Here is a 23,381-nt window from a genome sequence, read left to right as displayed (position 1 = left end):
TCTTGCACACCCAGTAGATGGCACCTGGGCCTGACCCATTCCACAGTGCCCGTGACCCAGAGCCCCCCAGGTCCAGGAGGAGGCCCGGATCGATGCTTATTAATGAAGCAACCCCGGAGATGGCTAATTGATGGCCACGCGCAGCTGCTGTCTGGGGTTTAACCTTATTCGTCATTTAGCCTGTTGGAGGCTGGAGAGCCGTGTTAATTAACGCCAGGAAGACAGACTTGGAGGAGCTGGCCTGGCGCCTCCTATTGGAAAAAAGAGGGGGGGCAGAGAGAGAGAGACAGACAGACAGAAACAGAGACAGAGACTAAGAGAGAGAGAGAGAGACTAAGAGACACAGAGTGAGAGAGAGAGAGAGAGAGAGAGAGAGAGAGAGAGAGAGAGAGAGAGATTAAATCTAAAGCCCACAGACAAAACAAATTCCGAAAAGCAAATGTCGGTGCCATTTCTGGGATGACTCAGGTTTGCGCCCGGCCCGCATAGGCGGCGCTGATGTGGAGATTAAGTGCGATTTCCTCTCGTTTGTCATTTACTTGCTCTGGGCTTTGTTTTTCCTGTGACTTGCCCAGGGACCCCTGTCTGCAGGCCTCAGAGGGAGTCCTGCGAGGGAGGGAGGGAGGTGCCAGGTGGGGCTGGAGGAGGGGGTGGGAAGGGAGCCCCCATTTCCTGGCCCTGAGGAGGGGGTGGGGGGGCTCGAGCTAGCAGAAAAGGGGCAGGGCTGGCAGAACGGGGACGCCAGCAGCCTCACCTGCAGGACCAGGAAGACAAAGGTGGCTGAGGAGTGAGGAGGCTCAGACCTGTGGCAGGCAGCCCCCCCACACCCTCTCTAGCTCCAGACACCCCACAGGCAGCACTGGGAAGGAGGGGGGCTTAGGAGGCAGCTGCCCGGAGGTGACCGAGGGGTACAGGAGGGAGCAGGGAGAGCAGATCCTTCTCTAGGTACCGGAGCGGATTTAGGACACCCCTGCTAGTCCCATGAAGCAAGGGGGAACCCTGAGTGTGTGAGCAGGTACCAAAGAGCACCCCGCAGAGCTGAGGTGCCTTGCCAGGCGCGTGTGACCGGGGCTGAGCCTTCATGCTTCTACATGCGTCAGAGGTGCACCCCTGGGAAAACAGCCTGACCCCCCCCTCTGGTGGTGTGCTGAGCTCCTGGAAAGGAGGAAGGAAGGAAGGAAGGAAGGAAGGAAGGAAGGAAGGAAGGAAGGAAGGAAGGAAGGAAGGAAGGAAGGAAGGAAGGAAGGAAGGAAGGAAGGAAGGAAGGAAGGGAGGGAGGAAAGAAGGGAAGGAGAAGGGAGGGAGGAAGGGAGGAAGGAAGGAAAGAAGGGAAGGAGAAGGGAGGGAGGAGCATGTGAGTAAACTCTGGCTCATGGAAGAGGCTTCAGTAACAGAGTGAGGGGATGGGAGATGAGCCATTTGGTGTCACTTGGGTTCACGGTCCCTGATAAAGGCCCCCCCATCTCCACCCTTTCCTCTTCTCCAGAGGCTGTCCAATGTTTTCATTTGGGAAGAGTCAAAAAAAAAAAAAAAAAAAAACAACCGGGGATTGGGGATACGGTTAGGAAACAATGAGATACAATGATACAATCCGCGGTTGCCCCGTGGGCGGGAGCAAGGCGGGGCGGGGGCGGGGAGCCTCGGGCGCTCCTGGCTGTTCTTTCTTAGGCCTGAGCAGGGTGAGGGGCCCCGCACGGTAGTGCAGGACGCGGAGCTGGGTGCCCCCGTGCAGACCTTCACCAGGCATGTTGTCTGAAGGGGTGAGCCGTCTGGGGGGAGACGGGCAGTCTCTGCCCTGGGTCCCTCTCAGTCGCTCCCCCCTCCCCCTTGTGTTCAGTCCCGCCCACCTCACCTGAAACACCCCTCAGGCCCGTGCCCCTCCCCCCTATTGCAATGGGAGAGAAAATAACAAGAGCCAAGTAGGGGGTCTCTCCCCTCCCCGGAGGATGGAGCAGCTCTGGGAAAGGACACCTCCTTTTGTGTCACAGTAAACTTAGATTCCAGGGAGCGGGCGGGCGGGATGAGTGAGGGGGGGGATGGAGTCTCTCTCTCTCTCTCTCTCTCTCTCTCTCTCTCTCTCTCTCTCTCTCTCTCTCTCTCTCTCTCCCCCCCCTCTCCCTCTTTCTCTCCCCCCCTCCCTCCCTCTTTCTCTCCCCCCCTCCCTCCCTCTTTCTCTCTCCCCCTCCCTCTCTCTCTCCCCATCCCCTCCCTCACTCTCTCCCTCCCTTTCCCCCTCTCTCTCTTTTCTTCCCCCCCCCTCCAGCCCACCAATAGCTCGGCAGGAGAGAACAGCCTGTTGCATAGCAACTGCCAGGGGCCTTTTTGCTGCCGGCCCTGTAAGGCGGCGCCTGCGCCTGCAAAGGGGCTTGGGGCAGGGTCTGCGTGCTGCCCCCTCCTCGCCAGTCCCTCAGCTCCCAGCCACACCGGCCCCTCCAGAGGACCAGCAGAGTCCACTCAGTGCCCCCAATCTACAGTGCCAAGATCTGACCACCCTGGCCCCCACCCCGATTCCAAATGCCCCCTGCATGGGCCTGGGGTGATAGCACAGTGGGTAGGGCAGCGTTTGCCTTGCACGCGACCGACCCGGGTTCGATTCCCAGCATCCCATAGGGGTCCCCTGAGCACCGCCAGGAGCAATTCTTGAGTGCATGAGCCAGGAGTAACTCCTGTGCAACGCCAGGTGTGACCCAAAAAGCCAAAAAAAAAAAAAACCACAAACCACCCCAAATGCCTCCTGCATAACTCTCTGAGTGGGCCTGGGACTGGGGACCCCCCCCCAATCAAGCACCACGCTGTAGACTTCAGTCCGTGGGGTGCCTCCTGGCCTCGGTCTTCCCAGATGGGGAGGACGAGGCCAGGTGCGAGGACAGTGACTGTCAGAAGCGATGGCCTTGGGGCTTCTCTGCCTCGCCCCGCCCCTGCTCATTCTCAACCACCCCAGTGGAATGTCCCTCCTGCCCCAAACTAATGGGCGACTCCAGGTTCAGGTCTCAGGTGCCCCTCCAGCCATGGGGCCCTCCTCAGTTTCCCGCCTGTGCCCTCCTGCCCACGATTCCGCCACAGACACCCTCGCCCCGCCCGCCTGCCCCACCGGTGCGTGCCCACCTGTGCGTGTTTCCTCTGGCTCCTCAGTGTGGGAGAGCGAAAAGACCCGAGGGCCAGGCGTGGAGTGTGGGCTAGGATCCCGGCTGCCCCACCCAGCTGAAGAATGTCCATACCTGCTCGAGTCCAGCTGCAAAGCCTCAGGCCAGGAGATCCCAGACCCTGCAACACAGGGGCTGACCCGAGGCTTTTTCCTACTTGGTTTCCAGAGCTCAGGGCTTACTCTGGGCTTACTCCAGGCGTCACTTCTGTTGGGACTAGGGGACCAAATGTGTGTGGTGCTGGGGTTCAAATCCAGGATGACTGTGTGCATGGCAAGCACCCTACCTCTCTGCTATCTCTCTCGCCTTTCTTTGTATTATTTGGGGGTTTTTCCTTTTTTGAGGGGACCTATGGTGGCAATGGAGTGGCTATTCCTGGCAGTGCTCTGGGAACCACGTTGTTAAGGGGTGATTAAAACAAAGCACCACTCCAGCCCGGTCAGCTGTCTCCCGGGATGGAGTTTTGTTTTTCCTTTGTTTTAGGGTCACACCTGCAGGTGCACAGGGCTGTGCTTGGGGGGTCCACTCCCACTGGAGCTTGGAGGGGCTCTACGATGTGAGGAATCATAGGGTCCTCAAACCCACCAGACTCGTGGCAGGTCGATGGAGGAGGGCCTGGGCACTCTGCGGTGGTCTGAAGGTGACGTCAAAAACTTTGCCTGAAGGGCTGACCTGAGATGTCCACCAGCCCTCTGGGGGCGATTGGCAGCTGGGCGCTGGCCAGTGTGGACGGGGAGTGGGGTGAAGAGCTGGGGGGGGGCTTGCCTCGGCTCCGTGTCCTGACCCAACAAGCATCAGATGGCCTCCCGGAGCGGGGAGTGGGAGCGGAACCAGATTTATTAAAAAATCTTATCTGGAGGGTTTGCATTTCAATGGGCTGTGGATTTGCATATTTTAACAATAACCTCGGCTTCTTCTGTCTGGTCTGCGCACGCTAGTTGGCCGACTGTCTCTCTAAACGATGATCGTGGCTTCAATAAACCTTCCTAATCCGGAGGAGCAACAGCACTTGGCTGCAGGAGGGAGGATTAGGGGCCCAGAAGCGCGCTGTCCGCTCCCTGCTGGTGACCACAAGTCGGGGCTCTGAGGTTCTGTGCCGTAGGGCAGGGAGGGGAGAAATGAATTGTGCATGAAACGAGCTGCCCCTGGGGACCAGAGCCATAGGACAGCTGATGAGGCACATGCCTTGCACAGGGCCGACCAGGGTTCGATCCCCAGCACCCCATATGGTCCCCTGAGCCCCACCAGAAGTGATTCCTGAGCACAGAGCCAGGAGTAAGCCCTGGGCATGACCCCCCACCCCAACAACAGAACCAAAAATAACCAAGCTGACCCTGAGGTGCGGAAGAGCTTTTGTTGGTCCATTTGGACATCTGCGGTACATGCCAGGGGCCATGCTGGATTCCGGGGGTGCCAGGGTGCAGTGGGGATAGAATAGGGGCGGGTGTGCTCTCAGAGAGAAGAGATAAATACTGAGTACATAAGCCCACACATTCGGGGTCACAATGGTCCACAGTAGTGCCAGGCAGGGACGGGCCAATGAAGGAACCGTGGGGAGCTCGGAGGAAGCCTCGTTTCTTTTCTTTCCTTTTTTTTTTTTTTTAATAATGTAGGAGTACTGCTATTTGTTCAGCCATTGATTACGCTGATTGAATTGGGCATGAACTCCCACATTACTTTTTATTTTATTGTATCACCGTGAGATAGAGTTACAAAGCTTTCATGTTTGAGATTCAGCCATACAATGATGGAACACCCATCCCTCCACCAGTGCACGTTTTCCACCACCCACATCCCAGTCCTCACCCTCCCTCTCTGGCAGACAATTTTCCCAGTACTCTCTCTCTAATTTTGGGCATTATGTTTTGCTCGAATTTTCCCTCCGCCATTCAAACCTACCTGCCAGGGGCAGATGCTAGGTAATATATTTTCCATTGCTCATTTTGAATATCATGAGAGCTCTCGTGGTCTCCATTGTAAATGTAAATTTCTAGATTGTATATGGTTGAGTTCCAGAAGGAAGCCTCATTTCTAAGGCAAGGACACAAGGTGGAAGCTAAAGGGGTGGTGGCAGCAGAGAAGGGAGCGAGGAGGTAGCACCCCCAGAAAACCTCCAGGTCTGTCTGGGGGGGTAGCACCTCCAAAAAACCTCCAGGTCAGTCCCTTGAGCCTGGCTGGTTAGGGGACTCCAGCTGGCGTCCCTGCTAACCTCTGGGTGTATCCTGGAGTCAGGACACTTATGGTCACCACAGACAGGACTCCTGCATTTCTACACCCTCCCCATGTCTCTGAACGGAATCATCTGTGATTTATTGGGGAGCTTAAACGGTGAATAGACATGCAGCAAACTCTGAAGAACGTGCTCCTTTGCTGCCCCCAGAGCTGTCTCCTCAGTTCAGTCAGGTGCCTTCTGCCCGAGGGGAGAGGAGTGTTCGCTGGCAGCCGACAGCGCGAGGGCTGGGGACGGAACGGAGTCAGGCCCTGCTCGGTTTTTCATTCCTTTCTTCCTTGTAATGTTGCCGAGAGCGGGGCAGGCGCCGGCAAGGGCAGCGTGACTGGAGAGCCCCCCCACCCCACCGGCCCCCGGGTGGCACTGGAGAACTCGCTGTCACTCTCCCTGCTCCTCCATTCCGGAGTCGGGCTCGCTTCTCTCTCCCGGCCACCTCGGGCACCCCCCAGGCACGAGCCTCAAACACAGAGCAGGAGACTCCCTTCATCCCGCCAGGAGGAGAGCGCCCGGTATTCGCGTTTAAAACTGGCAGCGCACAAAATAAAGATGAATGTTGGATTCTGTGCTAATTATTTAGAATTTCCGTTTGTCTTTACTTAACACAACAACCCGTCGCAAATTGGGGAAACACAAATGCGCGTGCGCAGACACACACACACACACACACACACACACACACAGATACACGTACACCACAGTAGCCTGTCAAGCAGGAGAGTGTGAGAAAGGAGGGGAAGGCCAGGCCCACATACTTTCTGGACCCGGCTTGTCTTGCCTGTCAGACAAGGAGCACTGAACGTTCTGTCTGTCTCTCCAGAATGTTCTGTCTGTCTCTCCAGAATGTTCTGTCTGATTCTCATGAGTGTTCTATCTCTCATGAGTGTTCTGTCTTTCTCTCTGGAACATTCTGTCTCTCTGGAGAGTTCTGTTATGTCTCTGGAATGTTCTGTCCTTCTGGAACTTTCTCTCCGTCTCTCCACAGAGACAGTGTCGCTGTTGCCTGAGCACATACACACCCAGTGTGTGAGACTGGCTGGAGAGACTGCCGTCCGCCTAGGTCCTCAGGGAGGCTATGGACAAATTGCAGGGAGGCCCGGAGGGGTGACGGTGCGGTGTGCAGGAGCGGGAGGTGGAGCAGGGAAGGAGGGGAGGGGGCCCCTCCGGAAACCAGAGGCCGAGGGAAGCCCGGCAGCCCAGCGTCTCCTCACTGCTTCCTGGCTCTGGGGATACCAGGGCCTTCTGGTGAGGGAAACCAGGTATCACTGGGGGCTCCCAACTCCTAGAACACGCTGGAAAGGACCCTTAGCTTAGCACACCCACCCTCCACTCCACTCCCCTCGGGAAGCCCCGACTCCACAGCCATCCGCAGAGGTCACAGGTGACCTCGCTGCCTGCCCACCGTTCTGGCTGGCCCCAGCCCTCCCCCAGGCACTCCTGGGCCAGGGGTCTGAGGGCAACTGAGGGCTTTAGCCCAGAGGCTGCTCGGCCTGTGCCCGGGGTACTTCACCCCCATCCCTGGCCAGAATGGCTCAGGTGTTGTTCGTGGGGTGTCTGAGTTGTCCCGAAAGCTCACGTGCGTCCACTCCAGGGAACTCGGCCCTGAGACGGGGACTGGGGAGGCAGTCCCGACCCGGAATCCAGACCCTGTGCTACTTCCTGGAGAAAGAAGTGTCTGGGCCTGTCGCCTGCCTGTCTGTCTGTCTCAGCGCACAGCCAGAGACACCCCATGTGAGGGGTTGAGGCCCGCGGAGAAGCCACGTTGGAAACAAGTGGGGGTGGAGGGGGTCAGTGAGGAGCGACAGGGACAGGGACCTTTCCCAGGCACTTGATTTCTAGGACAGCTCTGGCTCACTGTGAACCAGCACCCGGGAGCCTGAGGAGGCAGGTGGAGGGGGCCCGTGTGGAAGTGACCGCATGGCCCTCGGGGGCTGCGCTCCCAAGTGGATGTCCCCAGGGCTCTCGCCTGCACTGACTCAGGCAGGTGTCCGACTGGGAGGGACCCGGGACCCGGGGGTGCTCAGCACCCCAAAGTCCTGGCCAGCCGTCAGCACAGTGGGCAGCTGAGCAGCAGTGAAGCAGGTGGGGATGGTCCTGCTCTTGTCTGGGTGCTTAGGGGCCGGTAGCCTCCCTCTGCAAGCCGGTTCCACTCCGGTGGGCTGCTCTTGCCAGCCTGGGGGAGCTGCCCCCTTACAAAGTGACGAGGAGACACCAGACAGGAAAATGACTGTCACATAGACAAGAGCTCCGTGCTCACGAGCAGAATAGGAAGGAGGGGGCTGGGCCTGCGGGGGTTAACGCCATCCTGGGCTGGGGGCGCAGGATGGGGCAGGGGCCAGAAACCTGCAGACACCTGTGTGAGAGAGAAGGGGTCCATGGGAAAAGAGGAGATGGAGACAGGGGGGAAAGGAGCTGAGAGCAGGGCTGGTCCATCTGTCTGTCTGCCTGTCTGTCTGTCTGTCTGTTATCTGTCTGCCTGCTGGCCACAGGCCTCTCCTGGAGGAGCCACACTGGACAGACAGGTGAAGCCTTTGGACCAGCTCAATCATCGTATTTATTCTAATTGTATCGTAATCGTCCCCAAGGAGCCTGGTTCAAATGAGCTTGACATTATTAAAATTTTAATGCCCAGTTTTCATAGCTGAATGAATATTTAAAGGGTATGTCCCAGCTTAAATTATGATGATGAAGAAATTAATGGAATGTCTTGTTTAATGCATGGATATGTGTTGATGCAAAAAGTGGCAGAGATGGGAGGGGGAGGGGAAGGGGAGGCAGTGGCGAGGCGAGGGAAGCCCCCCACTACTGCTCACTGGGTGCAGAGCTGCACCCCCTCTCGAGGGCCAGGACCTGGGCTCCCCCTGCTGGGGCGGGGCTGGAGGCAGAAACAGTCAACAAGAGACAGTGAGAAGCATGATTTCCCCGACCGACGGTGACCCAGAGGTGGCAGGAGCTGCTCCTGACTGGGGAGGCGGCTCTGGGTCCCCAAGGCCTCTGGGGACAGACCCGGCACTGAAGCCCGTGGGCCTCCATGGGGGACCCTCAAAAGGTCAGTCAGCAGGGAGGGGGCTTTCACAGAGTGACGGGGATGATGGATGAGTGGACTGCACCTAAGCTGGACCTAGGGCACAGGGTCACCAGCTCCTGGGGACCCCCACTAGCGAGATTTCATTTGCCTGGTTTAATTTTCCACAGTAAACGGGACCCAGCACATCAGAAACAGCTCTAGACCCCCGCCCGCACCCCACCCCCCAGGCTTTGGCTTCTCCTTCTCTCTTCTATGTGGGAAAGGGAAAATTTTTCTGTGGGGTGTCGGGAAGGGCCCCTGGTGAGGAGCAGAGGCTGGACTGGGCTGTGGCTTCCTTGGCAGGGCGCAGGCCGGCCCGTGTGAGAGCCTGACTTTATCCCTGGCACTGTGTGGCCCCCACAATGATGAGAGCAAATAAAATAAAGACCATGGGGCTGGAGCAATAGCACAGCGGGCAGGGCGTTTGCCTTGCACGTGGCCGACCCGGGTTCCATTCCCAGCATCCCGTAGGGTACCGCCAGGAGTAATTCCTGAGTGCAGAGCCAGGAGTAACCCCTGTGCATTGCCGTATGTGACCCAAAAAGCAAACAAACAAACAAACAAACAAAAAAACCAAAAAGACCAAGCAGAGGCTTGGGCAGGGTACGAGACAGACACAGAAGGGTCTTGGGGGGTAGAAGGGACTGGGTTATGCGGAACAGAGAGTGCGAGGTGGGTATGGAAGAGGTCGTGCTGTTTGGTGCTATCCAAAGACCATGGCCTCAAACTCCCATTGCCAGGTGGACCCTCCCCACTCTGCTTACTCGCTGGCCATGCCTTCCCCTGGAGTCCCGCACGGAAGGGTCACTGACCATCTCGGCCAGCACTTGCCCATGCCTTCCCACCTGGATCCCAGAGCCTGAGCTCAAGCTTCTCGCCCCAGAGTGAGTGTGCACTCCTCGCCTCCTGGGATGCTGACGCCTGCCAGAGAATCAGGCCCCAGAGGGGACCACCAGAAGTGGGTCTGGCCAGCCCCAGGGGCTTGCAGACCACAGAGTGCTGCGGGTTTGAGGCAGTCTTGGAGAAAGGGGTGCTGCAGAGGGAAGGATGGTGGGGGAAGGGGGTTCCACGGGGCTTTGGGGAGCAAGCAAGAGAACCTGGCTCCCGCCTGCAGCCCCTCCCCCACAGCCAGAGGCTCACACGTGTGCCCCCTTAGCCCAAGCACTGGCGTCTGCGAGGCCACCACCCTCTCCTGCCCCTTCCTTCTCTCTGAGCACAGTTCTCCGTAACACAGCATCCTCCGGTCCCAGAGCTTATGGCAAGCACCTTCCGGTGCGTGGGGGGCGCATGGCAAACAGCGGTACCCGGCTGGCCAACCTCCGTGCAGGAGAAATCAGCAACCAAAGGTCATGGGTGCAGAGAAAGTCTGCGCCCGCATTTCCAGGCTCCTCCTGGTGCCCCACCACCTCGCCGGCGTCGTCGTCTCCACCTGCAAAACGGGGCTGCAGCGGCTTGCCCTGCCGGCCCCTCGGGGTCTGCGTTAGCGAGACAAATGCAATTGCAGTAAAGGATAAGGCAGGTGCCTGCCAGGCAGCAGCCCCAGCCGAGACATAAAGAACGGTTCCTTGGTGGGCTTCCTGCCATTCTTATTGCTTGAAATATCGTGGGAGCTGGGGCGGGCTGGCTCCGCCGGCCTCGGAGGACTGAGGCGGGCGCGCGCGGCTCGGAGTGCAGAGACCCCTAGTGGCCCGAAGGGGGCACTGCCACAGGTTGGGCCCAGGCAGCTCTTGGGGAGCCCCAGACCCAGCGGCCCATGCCCATGAGATGCCCCGGGTGCCCAGCCTGCCTGGGCCAATTGTCCTGGGCACCAGGACGAGCCAGAGGGGGTCCTGGGAACCTCTGAGACCCATGTGGCACAGTCTGACCACAGTCTGGGGGTGCCAACCTTGGGGTTTGCTGTTCCACCCCCAGGGAAAGGCCCCAGAAAGTAACAGGGCTTCGGGAGGAGTAAAAGGGCGAGGGGAGGGGGGAGCGTGTGTGGGCGTGGGCGTATCGGAGCCTCTGCCCCTCCCCCCTCTCTGACTCCCCTCTCCTGTGCTCTCTTGCAGATGAACCGGCCTATCCAGGTGAAGCCCGCGGACAGCGAGAGTCGAGGAGGTAGTAGCTGCCTGCGCCAGCCCCCTTCACGTGAGGGCCCAATTGTCTCTGCCCCCGCGTCCCGTCCCCCTCCCCAGCAGCGACCTGCCACGGGCTCTAGGGACAGCCACACATGTCTCCCCTCCCCTCCTCTCCTCTCCCCTCTCTCTCCTCTCCTACCCTCTCCCCTCTTTTTCCCTTCCCCCTTCCTCTATCCTCCTCTCCTCTCTTATCTTCTCCTCTCATCTCTTTTCCCCTCCCCCTCCTCTCCTTTCCCCTCCCTTTTCTCTCTCCTCCCCTCCCTCTCCTCTCCTCTCACCTCCTCTCCCCCCTCCCTTCCCCTCTCCTCTCCCTCTCCTTCTCTCCTCTCTCCTCCCACTACTCTCCTTTTCTCTCCTCTTGCCTCCTCTCCCCCTCTCCTCCCCTATCCTCTCCCTTTCCCTCTCCTTCTCTTCTCCCCTCCCTCTTGCTCTCCTCTCCTCTCCCCTCCATCTTGCTCTCCCCTCCCCTCCTCTCCCCTCCCCTCCCCTTCTCTCCTCTCCCCTTCCCTCCCCTCTCCTCTCCTCTCCTCTCCTCCCCTCCCTTCTCCTTTCCTTACCTCTCCTCTCTCATCCTTCCCCTCCCTCTTCTCTCCCCTGCCCTCCCCACTCTTGCATTCAGGGTGACTGGGGTGGGGGAAGCAGGGAGATCGGGGTGTGCCGGCTGTGGGGTTTGGTCTGTCCTGTGAGTAAGCCTAGTGCCTGTCTGTGTCCCCTCAAAGAGAGCACCCAGCTGTGTCATCGGGAAGCCTCTGCCATGGTGTGATGGGCCAGTTGCCGGGGAAGAGGGAAGGAAAGGGGCACTGCCCGGACGGTGCAGGCAGCAGGGGCTGGTCAGAGTCCTGCAGTGCAGAGGCCACCTGAGACCAAGGGGCTGGAGCGTGTCAGGAAGGGGGTGAGGAAGGGCCTCAGCCCACAAATGCTGCCTGGGGCCGCGCTCCCCGTCCACAGTGAGGAGACACCCCCAGCCACACGGAAGCTCCCTGAGGCCGGCTGTGGGTCCTCTTGCCAATGACACCCACACTGGGTCCTGACCTGACCCCCAGGCTGCCCCCTAGGCCCTCTGTCCCGGACCCTCACGCAGCCTGGCCCTGGGAAATTCCTCTCAGCCACCCCCCAGCCCCCATTGTATCAGAAAATCAACTGTGGAAGCAATTCTGAAATACAGAGTCTCCTGGTGGCTTCGGCGTTGACCCTGGGGCTGAAACAGCAGCTTTGGCTGCAGCAGCCCTGGGTTCAGTCCCCAGGGGGCGCCCTGAGCACTGCAGTGTGAGCACCAAAACAAAACCGAAAAATGAGCCTTACGGGGGGCGGGGTGTTGTAGCGAGCCCACAGTGGCCCTCCAAACCAGCCCCTGCCCTGGGCCCAGCGGGGCCCCACCCGGGAGTCCCCCGAACCCTGGCCTCAGAGCCCCTACTCAGATCCCACCCACAGAAACCCCACCAGAACCCCTTTCCGGAGCCTCTCCATGCCCCCATGCCCCCTCATGCCCCTCCATGCCCCCATGCCCCCTCCATGCCCCTCCATGCCTCCCTCCATGCCTCCCTCCATGCCTCCCTCCAGAGCCTGCTGCTCCCGGGGGCAGCAGGCTGCAGGGACACTTCCCTGGGGCTCTCCAAGTACCTCAGTGGGGATGGTCAGGGGAGGATGGGGAGGGGGTCACCCTGCTGGCCCGCCCCTTTCCAGCTTCCCTGAACCTTTTCTGAGCCAGAAGAGTCTGCCCACCTGGGGCGCCGGACCCACGTCTGAGAGAAGAGAGGGGGCACTGGTCCTCCTCAGCACAGCCAGCCTTGGGGCCCCCGGAGAACACAGCCTGCCTCGCCCGCACCCCTGCACACAGCAGGGCCAAACTGGACAGGCTCGGAGCTCAGACAGTGGGTGACCCTGTCCAAAAGGAGCCCTGCGGGGGCAACCAGAGATCTCAAAGGGACTTGCCGGTGGCCTAGGGGGACAGGAACACGGTGTGTTCCCACAGGGGGACCTGGACCAGGTGGGGGGAGGGGGAGTAGGGAACGTGAGGTTCCTGGGGCTGCGGGCGGGGCACGCGGTCGGACCCAGGGCTTGCTGAGTTCTGGCACCTCCCCGCTGCCTCCTCGCAGTCCTGCTCCTCCCCGTGGCCAACCTCAGCGTCTTTCTCCCATACATCTCCTGCCTTGACACTTGCCCCAAACCAGATTAATCAGCTCTTTTATTCTTCCTGCGGTAGAGGGGGGGGAGGCAAAGAGAGCGAAACCCAAGCATCTATCTATTAATTGCATATTCAATATTAAACACCGAGACCGCCCTGAGTCAGCACCACCGAGCTATTTAAAAAAAGAAAACAACAACAACAACCACCTTAATATCCAGCCAAGGGCCCCCTCCTGGGGGAGGGCTGGGCGGGAGGAGAGAGGGAACTCGGAGGAGAGAGACAGGAAGGCCAGGCGCGCAGGGGGGTTTGGAGAGTTGGAGCCAGAGCAGAGAGAGGGGCCAGGGAGGGAGGGCTGGTGGGCTGGTGAGGGGGCGAGGCAGGAGACATAGGTCACCTCAGAGGAGAGAAGAGGACAGGAAGCACCTGGACAGAGGAGGGCCCTGCAGGCAGAACCCTGATCTGGCGGCTCTGCCTTGCATGGGCTGACCTGGGTACGAGTGGCGGCACCCTACATGGTCCCCAAGCACCGCCGGGGGTGATTCCTGAGTGCAGAGCCAGGAGTAGTCCCAGAGGTTAAGTGTGGCCCTACAACCCTTGTCCCCACCCTTGTCATCAGAAACCACCTGTGGGGCAGATAGCAACAATGAGGAGGAGGATCTGCCTCGGTTCTCATCCAGCTTCTAGAAATCTCACACCCAAGTTACACACATGCCAAAGGCGTCAGCCGCTGTGCAAGTCCTGCCCAGCCCAGAGACACCTGCTGCCTGCTCGGGACCGGGTGCACGTGGGGTGGGCAGACAGGGAGCAGGAGGAGGAACGTTCCACCCCCCTCCCCCGCCTCACCCCAATGAAGGGAAGATATGCAGAGTCTCCTGGGGCTTCTGGAAGCCCCCATCCGCCCTCCCCAGGGGGTGTCCATGGGGGGTCATGTTGGGGCACGCTGGCAGAGGACGGGACAGGATCAGGCCCTGCCCACTCACCCTTCCACCCAGTCAGGCTCCCTCGGGCAAACCAACTGTGGGTCCTGGCAGTAGCCGGAAGGAGTCCAGCTGACTGCCTCCCAGAGGTGCCCTGGAGGACATTGGGTGAAGGGTAACAAACCCAAAGGCCTGAGGTCAGCCTGTAGGAGCAGGGGTGCATGAGAGGCAGGGAGGGGACTGAGACTTGTGTCTGTTCCTGGCCCCCCACCCTCCACCAGATGCCCAGACACACCCAGCTGCCCGCTGGTGGGGGATGGGGCAGTCCTGCCATCAGCCCCTGCCCCCTGAGAGTTTCTCTCCATCAGAAACCACCTGGGGGGCAGATAGTACAGTAGGTAGGGCATTTATTTGCCTTGCACATGACTGACAAGGGTTCGATCCCAGGCATCCCATATGGTCCTCCAAAGACCGCCAGAATGATTCCTGAGTGCAGAGCCAGGAGTAACCCCTGAGCATTGCCGGGTGTGACTCCCCCCCACCAAAACATAGAAGCACCCCTTCCTGCCTTTGAGGAGGCTGAGCTGAGGGGACCTCACCCATGCTGTGTGCCAAGGCGCCCCAAATGCAGTCACTCGTGTTCCTGCCCCAACATTCGCCACACACCACAGCCCCCGGATGAGCTCTCGACTTCATGCATGAGCCCAGACGGTGGTGGAAGAGAGGCAGAGAGGCCCTGCCCCGCCCCCCACCCCCAACCCTGGGAGCATGGGGGGGGCGGGCTGCACCCAGCTTCATTTCATCACCAGGAAATGACAGGAGAGCCCCAGCAAGGTGGCAGATGGGCCTGTTGGAAAAGCCAGAACCCCAGAGAGCTTTGAGGGGGGGCCTGGAACAGGGGCTTCGAGGTTGCTGTGGTGCCACAGGGGTGGGGGACACAGCTGGGACATGAGAGATGACACAGTATTTCTGCAGGACTCCCAGGACCCTCATGCGCCCCGGGGCCTGAGGGTGCAGACCAGGCCTAGCAGGCTCCCGGGGGGTCTTGATGCCCCGGCCGGCCTCCGGCTGGGGTGTGTGAGGCTGAGATGGGGAGAGTCACAGTCCCTCCCCGGCCCACCCAGGACCACACTCCCGAGTGCTCGTCAGGTTGGCAGTGAGGCCGCTGAGGGCCTGGGAGGAGCCGGGCGGAGGCCCCTGAGGCCCCCCCACCATTCCCCCCTGCTCTCCTGCACATCCGCAACCACAGCAGGGTCTGAGGGAGAGCAGAGAGGTGAGGGGAACAGCCTCAGGGAAGTCTCTCCACTGAGCGCCTACCTGGACTTGCCCTGGGAAGCTTCTAGAAGGGGACGGGACGTCTTTGTGAGTGCCCTGTGACCTCCCAGCCTTCCCAAGTCGTTCCTAAGTGCCTGGAACTGAAACTCCGCGGAGCAGGTTCCTTCTGCTCCATCACCCTCAGTTTCCAGGCCTGGGGGGCTGCACATTTGCCCCACCACCAGCTCACATCCCTCCCCCACGGTCTCAGGGAACCTGGAAAAGTCAGAGGCGTGTGCATGCGTGTGCCTGTGTGTATACACATGTGTGCATGTGGTACACATGCATGTGTATATGCATATGCATGTATATGTGCGTGTGTGCATGTGCATACATGCATGTGTATGCATGTGCAGGTATATGTGCATATGTGTGTGTCTGTGTGCACGTGTGTTCATGTGTGACAGTCAGTGAGTCACTCCGCTCCTCCTCGGTCCCCGAGGCAGATGCTGGCCCAGCCACTTAGCCGAGCATTCCCACCGTCCTTCTCTGCTCCCCGAGTTCATTTACCGGCATCGTCAGGGCGCCCGGCCCTTGCTGCGGCCAGCGCGGGTGTGGTGTGCCCGTGGTGTCCCGCTGTGCTGGCTAATGAGGTTGGACACGAGGCCCTGAGAACAGGCCGCGGCCTCCCCGAGGCCACGTTCCCCGCCATAAAGCCCTGGCGGAGCCCCTCCTCCGGGCCCCTCCACCATCTGCAGCTCTGTCGGTTCCTGCGGCTTTTTAAATCCTATTAAGTTGCTCCATTCTCCTCCGAGCATTATTTTATTTCTAAACAGACACAGGCTAAGTGCTAGTGGGGAGACCCTGGGGGGAGGGGCTGATAGAGAGCAGCTGAGTGGGGGGTGTGTGGGGGGCCAAGAACTGCTACGGAGGAGCCAGGAGACCACTGACCACCTCTCCTGACTCATCAGGACCCCCTTCCCGGCCCAGGCAGGCAGGCAGGCAGCTCAGCGAGTTCAGAGATGAGATGGGCATGAGAGCTGGTGTTGGTTTTCAAAAATTCACTGTACAGAGGGGCCCAATTTTTTCTTTTATTTTAGAAGCTAAACAAATGATTCCTCTGCAAAGCGCCTGGGGCCCTAGAAACCTCTGAGGCTTCTGCTGCGGAAGCCCCACACCCAGGCATAAGCGGGGGACGGGGTGGGGGACGGTAGACACAGAAGCTAAAGTCGGGGCTATAGTGCATCGAAGTCATCAGAAATTACACCGAGTCGCTAGGAAACAACGGTTTACAATTCTGTGGCGGGGCTGGAGAGAGCACCGAGGACAGACAGTCTGCCTTAGTCCCGGGCACCATGTAGAGTTCCCCGAGGGCCATCCCTGAGCACTGAGCCAGGAGTAAACCCCGAGCACTGCAAGTATGGCCTGAAAACCAAAACCAACCAGCCAAATGAAACCTCACCACCACCACCACCACCACCACCATGAAGACTCTCTAGAGGCCCAGACACGTGTACGCTCCTGGGGTTCCACACGTCCAGCTGGCCACACCCTCTCTTGGGTCATGCCCAGCCTGGCACCTGCACCTCCACCCTCAGCAAGAGCCCCTCCACCTCCGCCCAGACCCTTATAGGTGTCAGGAAGCTCCCACCTGCCCTCTCAGCTGTGCAGACCCCTCTGGGGGGCCCTGCCTGAGAGTCCCCAGAATAAGGGGTGCTAAACCTCACCTGAGTCCAGAGTGCCGCTTGAGAAGACCCTTTTTCAGACTCCCTAGAGTGGTCACCTGAAAGGGCAGATGGTTCTCCTGCTCGCCCCGGGACCCCTAGAGCTGGGTATCTCCATGGTCCCCTGTTACTGTGTCCGCAGGAATGATGGGAGCGTTTCTCTGTCCCTCTCACTGGCTCCTTTATCCCCCCAGACACAGCTCCCAGGGCCCGCTGTGATCTGGGGGAGCAGGGGGGTCAGAGGCTGGGGTCGGGGTGCAAACTCTTGGTCAGGACCTGGGCACCCCAGCAGCCTCTGTGCCCACCCACTCACCCCTCTTTGTGGCATTCTGAGAAATGCTCGAGCACCCCGAGGCCTCTCTCCCCCTCCTGCTGTAGCGGTACGGAGACCCCATTTCCTCAGCCTGCCCTGTCTTGCTCCCTCTGGAATTTCTGGAGCCGAAGATATTAACATTTTCCCCTTTGAACACCAGCCGAAGCCTAGGCCCCCAAAGGTCTTCCGGGTACTTGAATCCTCGTGTTATCGTAGGCTGATGCTTTAGAAACAACATGGAAGACAGACAGACAGACGGCAGGCAGCAGTGGAGCGCAGGCAGCAGCCTGGACCAGTGGCCCCCTTGGGGAAGGGCTGGGGGGGGGGGCTAGGCGCCTCCTGGTCAGGCCTCTGGGGCTGGGCTTTGGGAAGGACAGGAAGTCCTGCCCCACGTCTGACCACAATCCCTCCCACTTCAAGTTAAGCTTTTCCAACTCTAAGGGTCTCTAGGTCAGGAATTTAAATTTTATTTTCTTTTTATTTGATTTGGGTTTGGTTGCCATACTTGGCTGTACTCGGGACTCTGATCACTCCTGGCAGTGCTCTGGGCTTCCATCTGCCCCATGCAAGGCAAAGCACCTTTACCCCTGTACTACCTCTCCAGTCTTTTAAAAATGCTTTCATCTCTTTATTTATTCTGTTTTTTGTTTGTTTGTTTCTTTGTTTTTTCTTTGTTTCTTTTGGCCACATCCAGTGGTGCTGAGGGCTCATTACTGGCTCTGTGCTCAGGGATCACTCATGGTGGTAATCAGGAGGACCATATACAGTGCCAGGGATAAACACCCCTTCCCGCTCTCGGCCAGGCAAGCACCTCATCCGTTGTAGTATCTCTCAGGGCCTGATCATCATCATCATCATCATCGTGCTTTTAAACCACAGGCTCATGGCCACGAACCGGCCCTCCCCCGTATGAAAAAAGGAAAACTCTCCAGGCTAGATCATGGTGTAAGATTCCCCCAGCCCTGAGACCTTAATCTCCATATCTCTGTTCCTTCTGACTCAGGACTTCAAAGAATATTGTCTCCTTTCTTCCCCGTGCCCTGTAAAAAAAGAAAAAGCAAAAAAAAAAAAAAAAGAATGTTTAAAATCCAGGAAGCCTCGGCTGGTTTAGACAATTGCACCCCACCAGCAGCTGTGAAGATGCTCTTTGTGGTAGGGGGGAGGTGGTGGGATGGATCCCTGGGGAGGCCCCTGCAGGGGCTCATGGGAGTGGGGGGGACAGGCACACATTATAAATACTTCGGTAATCCTGCCATAGGTGCGAAATTATAATTAACTGCAAGCCTGCTGGGTTTAAATGGACTTGGGGTTTTTCAGCTGGGGGAAGGGGTGTTGATTGATCTGCATTTTGTTTTTGAGGGTGTTTTTTTTTTTTTCAAATCCATTCCGCAAGTTAACTTGAGGCTCGAGGCTCCTCGCCAAATTCCCTCTGGCCCCGGCTAATTTAGCAAAGGATTGTTTCAGGGGAAATGGGATATTAATCATTGCAAATGGGCTCCTGGATGATATTTAAAAGCTGCCTCGCGTGTGCCCAGGCTGAAGGGGCTGGTGACAGGAGCAGGAATGACTGAGAGAGGGAGCCGTAACCATCCCGGCACTGTACAGGCGGGAGGGGGACCCCACTTCCTCAGGAGACGGGAGAGGAGAGAGAATATCCCCGGCACTCGTCCTGGGACCAGCCTGATGCCCACATGGGCATGGTGAGACTGTCCTGGGGGAGGGGGCGAGGGCGCGGCTGGGGAGGTGGCACGGAGCCCCCAGAGAGTTCCTTCGGAAGGGGGTTTGGAGAGAGGCAGGCGAGACCACCCCACACGGGAAAATGAGCTGAAGTGGACAAGTGGAGGCTTCCCAGAGGCCAGACTGACGATCTTATTTGTGGCGAGAAAGGCAAGCTAGGGGAGCACTGATTTCCAGAGAGGGCTTCGACCGGATGCATTAGGACAAATGATGACAGCGTCCAAGACTCTGGGGCAGGCAGCCATGGGTTAGACATGGGCCTTTGATGGGCGAGAGCGATAGGACAGCGGGTAGGGTAGCCACTTGCACATCGCTGGCCCAGTTTCAATTCCCGGCATTCCGTATGGTCCCCCCGAGCACAGCCAGGAGAGATTTCTGAGTGCAGAGCCACGTGTAACCCCTGAGTATTGCCACCTGTGGCCCCCAAGCAAAACATAAAAAAGGTGGGGCTTTGGAAATAGGTACTAGGGGTATGCACCAGATGGGGGGAGCATCTGGTCCTGTGGTGGTGCAGTGGGGGACAGGCAGGGTGATCGGCAGGGAGGGCTGAACAGACACTCCGATGCACTGACTCCGAATGCCCTGCACCTCCCTCATGGCTGTCTTGGCTCCTTTGATGGCAAGCCACTTAGTGACTTGTCCTGCAGCTGCCCAGGTCACCCTATTCTTAGGGCCCAATCAAGAGGCCACGGGGGAGGCCCTGAGGACACAGAGGACAAGGTGCAAATAGGCTGGAAGCACAGGATAAGGGGAAGGCACTTACTTGCCTGCCACCCGTCTGGGTTTAGTCTCCCAAACGGTTCCCCCAAGTCCTCTCAAGAGTGATCCCTGAGTGCAAAGCCAGGAGTCAGCCCTGAGCACCACTGGGTGTGGCGAGTAACCACAACCCTGCACCCCCCCCCCCCCGAGGAAAAGTGCAAACAGAAGTCATCTTATTGGGGACCAGAGCTGTACCGGGAATGATGAGGGATGGAAGCAGGAAGACTTCCTGAAGGAGGGGGTTATTGGGAGGCCAAGATTACCAGGAAGCGAGTAGACAGTCTCCCAGCATGGAGGCAGAGGCAGGCCGGGCCATGCTGGGGCGTCTTCGAGGCCATGACAGCGTGTGGAGTGCGTGCGGCTGGAGAGGAGGGGAGGGCGCTGGTCAGGAGGAAGACCAGGTCTGCTTCCCGCTCCGCCCTCGCCCCTCCTGCCTTTCTCTCCTCAGGCTCCAGCCAAGTTCACCTCGGGGACAGTCCAGTCATCTCTGCACTGGGCGGGGCGGGAGAGGCAGGAGCAAAGGAGCGGCGGGGTTGGGGAGAGTCAGGCGGTGTGTGTGCCAGGGGATGACAGGGACTCCTGAGGACTCGAGAGCATCAGGGTGGAGGAGAAGACAGGCTCAGGGGGACCCCCACTGGTTTCCCACTGGGAAGGCCCCGACCCCTCTCCAAGCTCAGGCCTTTTCCTGACCAGAAGTTGCCCCACTGCTATGAGACTGCACAAGGAAACCCGCTTTGGGGAGCACGACCACCCTGCGGCTCCTGGACACAGTCCCCGCCTGCACCCACAGCCCCCCGCCCACCCAGCACCCACCCAGTCTGCCAGAGGGTCCCACCGGACTGCGGCCCGCAGCCTGGCCACGCGTGTCCCCCATGGGAACCTTCCCCAGGGCCCTCTGCCGGCCCACCAGCAGCCTCTCTTCCCTCTCCTCACCCCTCACAAGCGGGGTGGGGGGGCCCAGACAGGGGGCAGAGGTGGGCAGCCAGGTGGGGGCCCCTGACATTGGCATTCTCCTTGCCGCGCGTCTTAATAATTTAATGGCTATTAGCGGGGCGCGGCGGTGGCGGGGGAGGGGCCGCAGGGGGAAGATTTATAGAGAGAATTCACTCCAGGTTGGGGTTTTGTCTTCCTCTGTTTTCCTGGCATTTATCATGCATGTTTTAATTTGGATCGGAGAGTTGCTACCATCTGGCCATTATCGCAAAGAAATATTCATTTTCGCTGAGTGACACGAGCCCCATTCATCACGGGGCGCGCTGATTGCCCCCCGAGTGTGGCTCTGCGCCTTCTCCTTCATTTCTGAGGAACCTTGAGCTTGGGGCAAGTCCGAGGTGTGGGGGGGGCGGACAGGTGGGCAGCTGCCCCTGACCTCCCATGGATGGACAGGGTGGGTGGGGCAGTCCTCTGTGCCTCCACAGCCCGGCCACTTTCCTCCCCTCTCCTGGAGTGGGGGGGGCGGTAATCCCGGGACACCCCTCACCCAAGTCTCTCCCATCAGCTTTGTAAGGGCGACTCCCCTCCCCCCCCCCCCCCGCCTGCTCTGTCCCCGTCTACCCTCGAGCCCTAGAGCCAGACTGCAGTGGCGAGGGTGCCCTTGGCCCTACCCCAGGCTCCTTGTCATCCTGCTCATGGCATGCAGTTCCCAGAGCAGCTTCTTCCCAGACCCTTGCCTGGGCCACCTCAGGTCACAGCCGCGTGGGGTCGGGAAGGGCGTCTGCAGGCTCTGCTCACCTAGGGGGGCCCTCAGGGTGGGGCCGCCAGCAAGAGGTGCATCTGTGCCCCTGGGACACTGGCACCGTGTCACCGCTGCAGCCACCCACGCTCACGGCAGCTCATCGGGGGTATTTGGAGGTCTGGCAGAATAGCGGCCTGGGCCCTCCCTTGCCGGGGTTTTCGTCCACGCGAGAAGCCGGTGGCCAGGGCTGAAGACCAAATCGATTCCACAAATGAGAAAGGGGGCAAGAGCCCTTTGACTCCATTTTCTCTTTATTATTCTCTGGCGTGTGGACCACGCCCGGCGATGCTCAGGGCTGACTCGGGGCTCAGCACTCAGGGTGGCTCAACTTTCCCAGCTGTGCCGTCTCTTCCTCCCTGAGTCCGTCGTAGATGAAGAGTGGGGTCCCCGGGAATGTGTGGGTGCTGGATGGCCACTCCGTGGGGCCAGATGTCCACCTCTGCCCCCATGCTAGACCCTCCCAGGAGAAACGTGGGTGTCAGGGATGGCTCTAGGGGGAGACGCGCACTTTGGCAGGGCGGGAATCAGGAGGCGACTTTTCATCCTCCAACAGCCTCTTCCCAGCCTGGCCAGAATCCTGGGCCGCTAGCTCATTTTTAAGAAAGTTGGGGTCACACTCCGCAGCCCCCACTAGGACCCAGATGGGGCCGACTTAGGCCCTGTAAAGAAAGGAACACCTGGGGGAGCTCCGCTGCTTCTCGCTCCACCAGAGAAGGACACCCACAGTCCCAACACCCGCTGTGTACTCGTCACGCCCCAAAGAATGTGGTGACTCGCACAGTTCTGGGCCACAGGGCTTTGCTGGCCGGGCCCCAGACAAACACAGCCACCAGGAGACGGAAGGAGGGCTCGTGGTGGGGTGTGTTCCAAACCCTAGGTCAGGCAGCGGTGAGCGAGGTTCCTGCTATCCACCTGGTTGAGTCTGGTTGTGGGGGCCAGCCCCCCAGAAGCCACCACTGCATGGTTCTGCACAACTCGTGAGTGCCAGTGTGACAGCTCCTGGTGCGGGTGTGACAGCTCCTGGTGTGGGTGTAGCAGCTCCTGGTATGGGTGTGACAGCTCCTGGTGTGGGTGTAGCAGCTCCTGGTATGGGTGTGACAGCTCCTGGTGTGGGTGTAGCATCTCCTGGTATGGGTGTGACAACTCCTGGTATGGGTGTGACAGCTCCTGGTGTGGGTGTGGCAGCTCCTTGTACGGGTGTGACAGCTCCTGGGTTGGGGTCTGACAGCTCCTGGGTGGGATCTGACAGCTCCTGGGTGGGATCTGACAGCTCCTGGTGCGGGTGTGACAGCTCCTGGTTTGGGGTCTGACAGCTCCTGGTTGGGATCTGACAGCTCCTGGGTGGGTGTGACAGCTCCAGGGTGGGTGTGGTAGCTCCTGGGTTGGGGTCTGGTAGCTCCTGGTTGGGGTCTGACAGCTCCTGGGTGGGTGTGACAGCTCCTGGTGCGGGTGTGACAGCTCCTGGGTTGGGGTCTGGTAGCTCCTGGTTGGGATCTGACAGCTCCTGGTGCGGGTGTGACAGCTCCTGGGTTGGGGTCTGACAGCTCCTGGGTGGGTCTGACAGCTCCTGGTGTGGGTGTGACAGCTCCTGGGTGGGTGTGATAGCTCCTGGGTTGGGGTCTGGTAGCTCCTGGTTGGGGTCTGGTAGCTCCTGGTGTGGGTGTGGCAGCTCCTGGTGCGGGTGTGACAGCTCCTGGTGTGGGTCTGACAGCTCCTGGTTGGGGTCTGGTAGCTCCTGGTGTGGGTGTGGCAGCTCCTGGTACAGGTGTGACAGCTCCTGGGTTGGGGTCTGACAGCTCCTGGTTGGGGTCTGGTAGCTCCTGGTGTGGTGAGGCAGCCAGGGCCGAGGCTGACGTGGTGGGATCACCAGCTTGGGGATGGGGTGTCCCTGGGAAGGAGTCAGAAGTCCAGGTGCCTCGTTGTGGGTCTGGAAAATCCTGAGAGCGTTGAGGAGGAGGTGGCCTTGGTGAGGATGGGAGCCCGGCTTTCTAGGCTGGGGACCCCCCGCCTGGCCGCAGCCCTCCTCCTCCTCTTTGCTGGGTCCTGGCACTTGTCAAGCTAAGTTAGCTTCCTCCTCACCTCCTCCTCCTCCTCCTCCTCCTGCCCACCTTTCCTCCTCCTCCTCCTCCTCCTCCTCCTCCTCCTCCTCCTCCTCCTGCCCCCCCTCCTCCTCTTCCTTCTCCTCCTCTCCCTTCTTCTCCTCTACTTCTCCTCCACTTCTCCCTCCTCCTCTTTCTCCTTTCCCTCCTCCTCTCCTTCT

At 59.5% G+C, this 23,381-nt stretch overlaps 1 protein-coding gene across 50 annotated transcripts in view; it reads left to right on the top strand.

The window, feature by feature from the left end:
• CELF4 (CUGBP Elav-like family member 4) overlaps positions 1-23,381 on the top strand; it is a 272,313-nt gene that overhangs the window by 196,512 nt on the left and 52,420 nt on the right. For 28 of the 50 annotated variants that reach the window (XM_055125365.1, XM_055125364.1, XM_055125376.1 and 25 more), the window contains exon 3: positions 10,486-10,564. In XM_055125365.1, the coding sequence (XP_054981340.1) occupies positions 10,486-10,564 (79 nt within the window). The remainder of the gene's footprint in view (positions 1-10,485; positions 10,565-23,381) is intronic. The other 22 variants (XM_055125368.1, XM_055125369.1, XM_055125373.1 and 19 more) reach the window with 1 other exon arrangement.

This window comes from Sorex araneus, chromosome 2 (genome assembly GCF_027595985.1).
Source record: "Sorex araneus isolate mSorAra2 chromosome 2, mSorAra2.pri, whole genome shotgun sequence".
In the NCBI taxonomy this organism is placed as follows: Eukaryota; Metazoa; Chordata; class Mammalia; order Eulipotyphla; family Soricidae; genus Sorex; species Sorex araneus.
The sequence above is the reverse complement of the archived record's forward strand: the minus strand, read 5'-3'. Positions and strand labels throughout refer to the sequence as shown.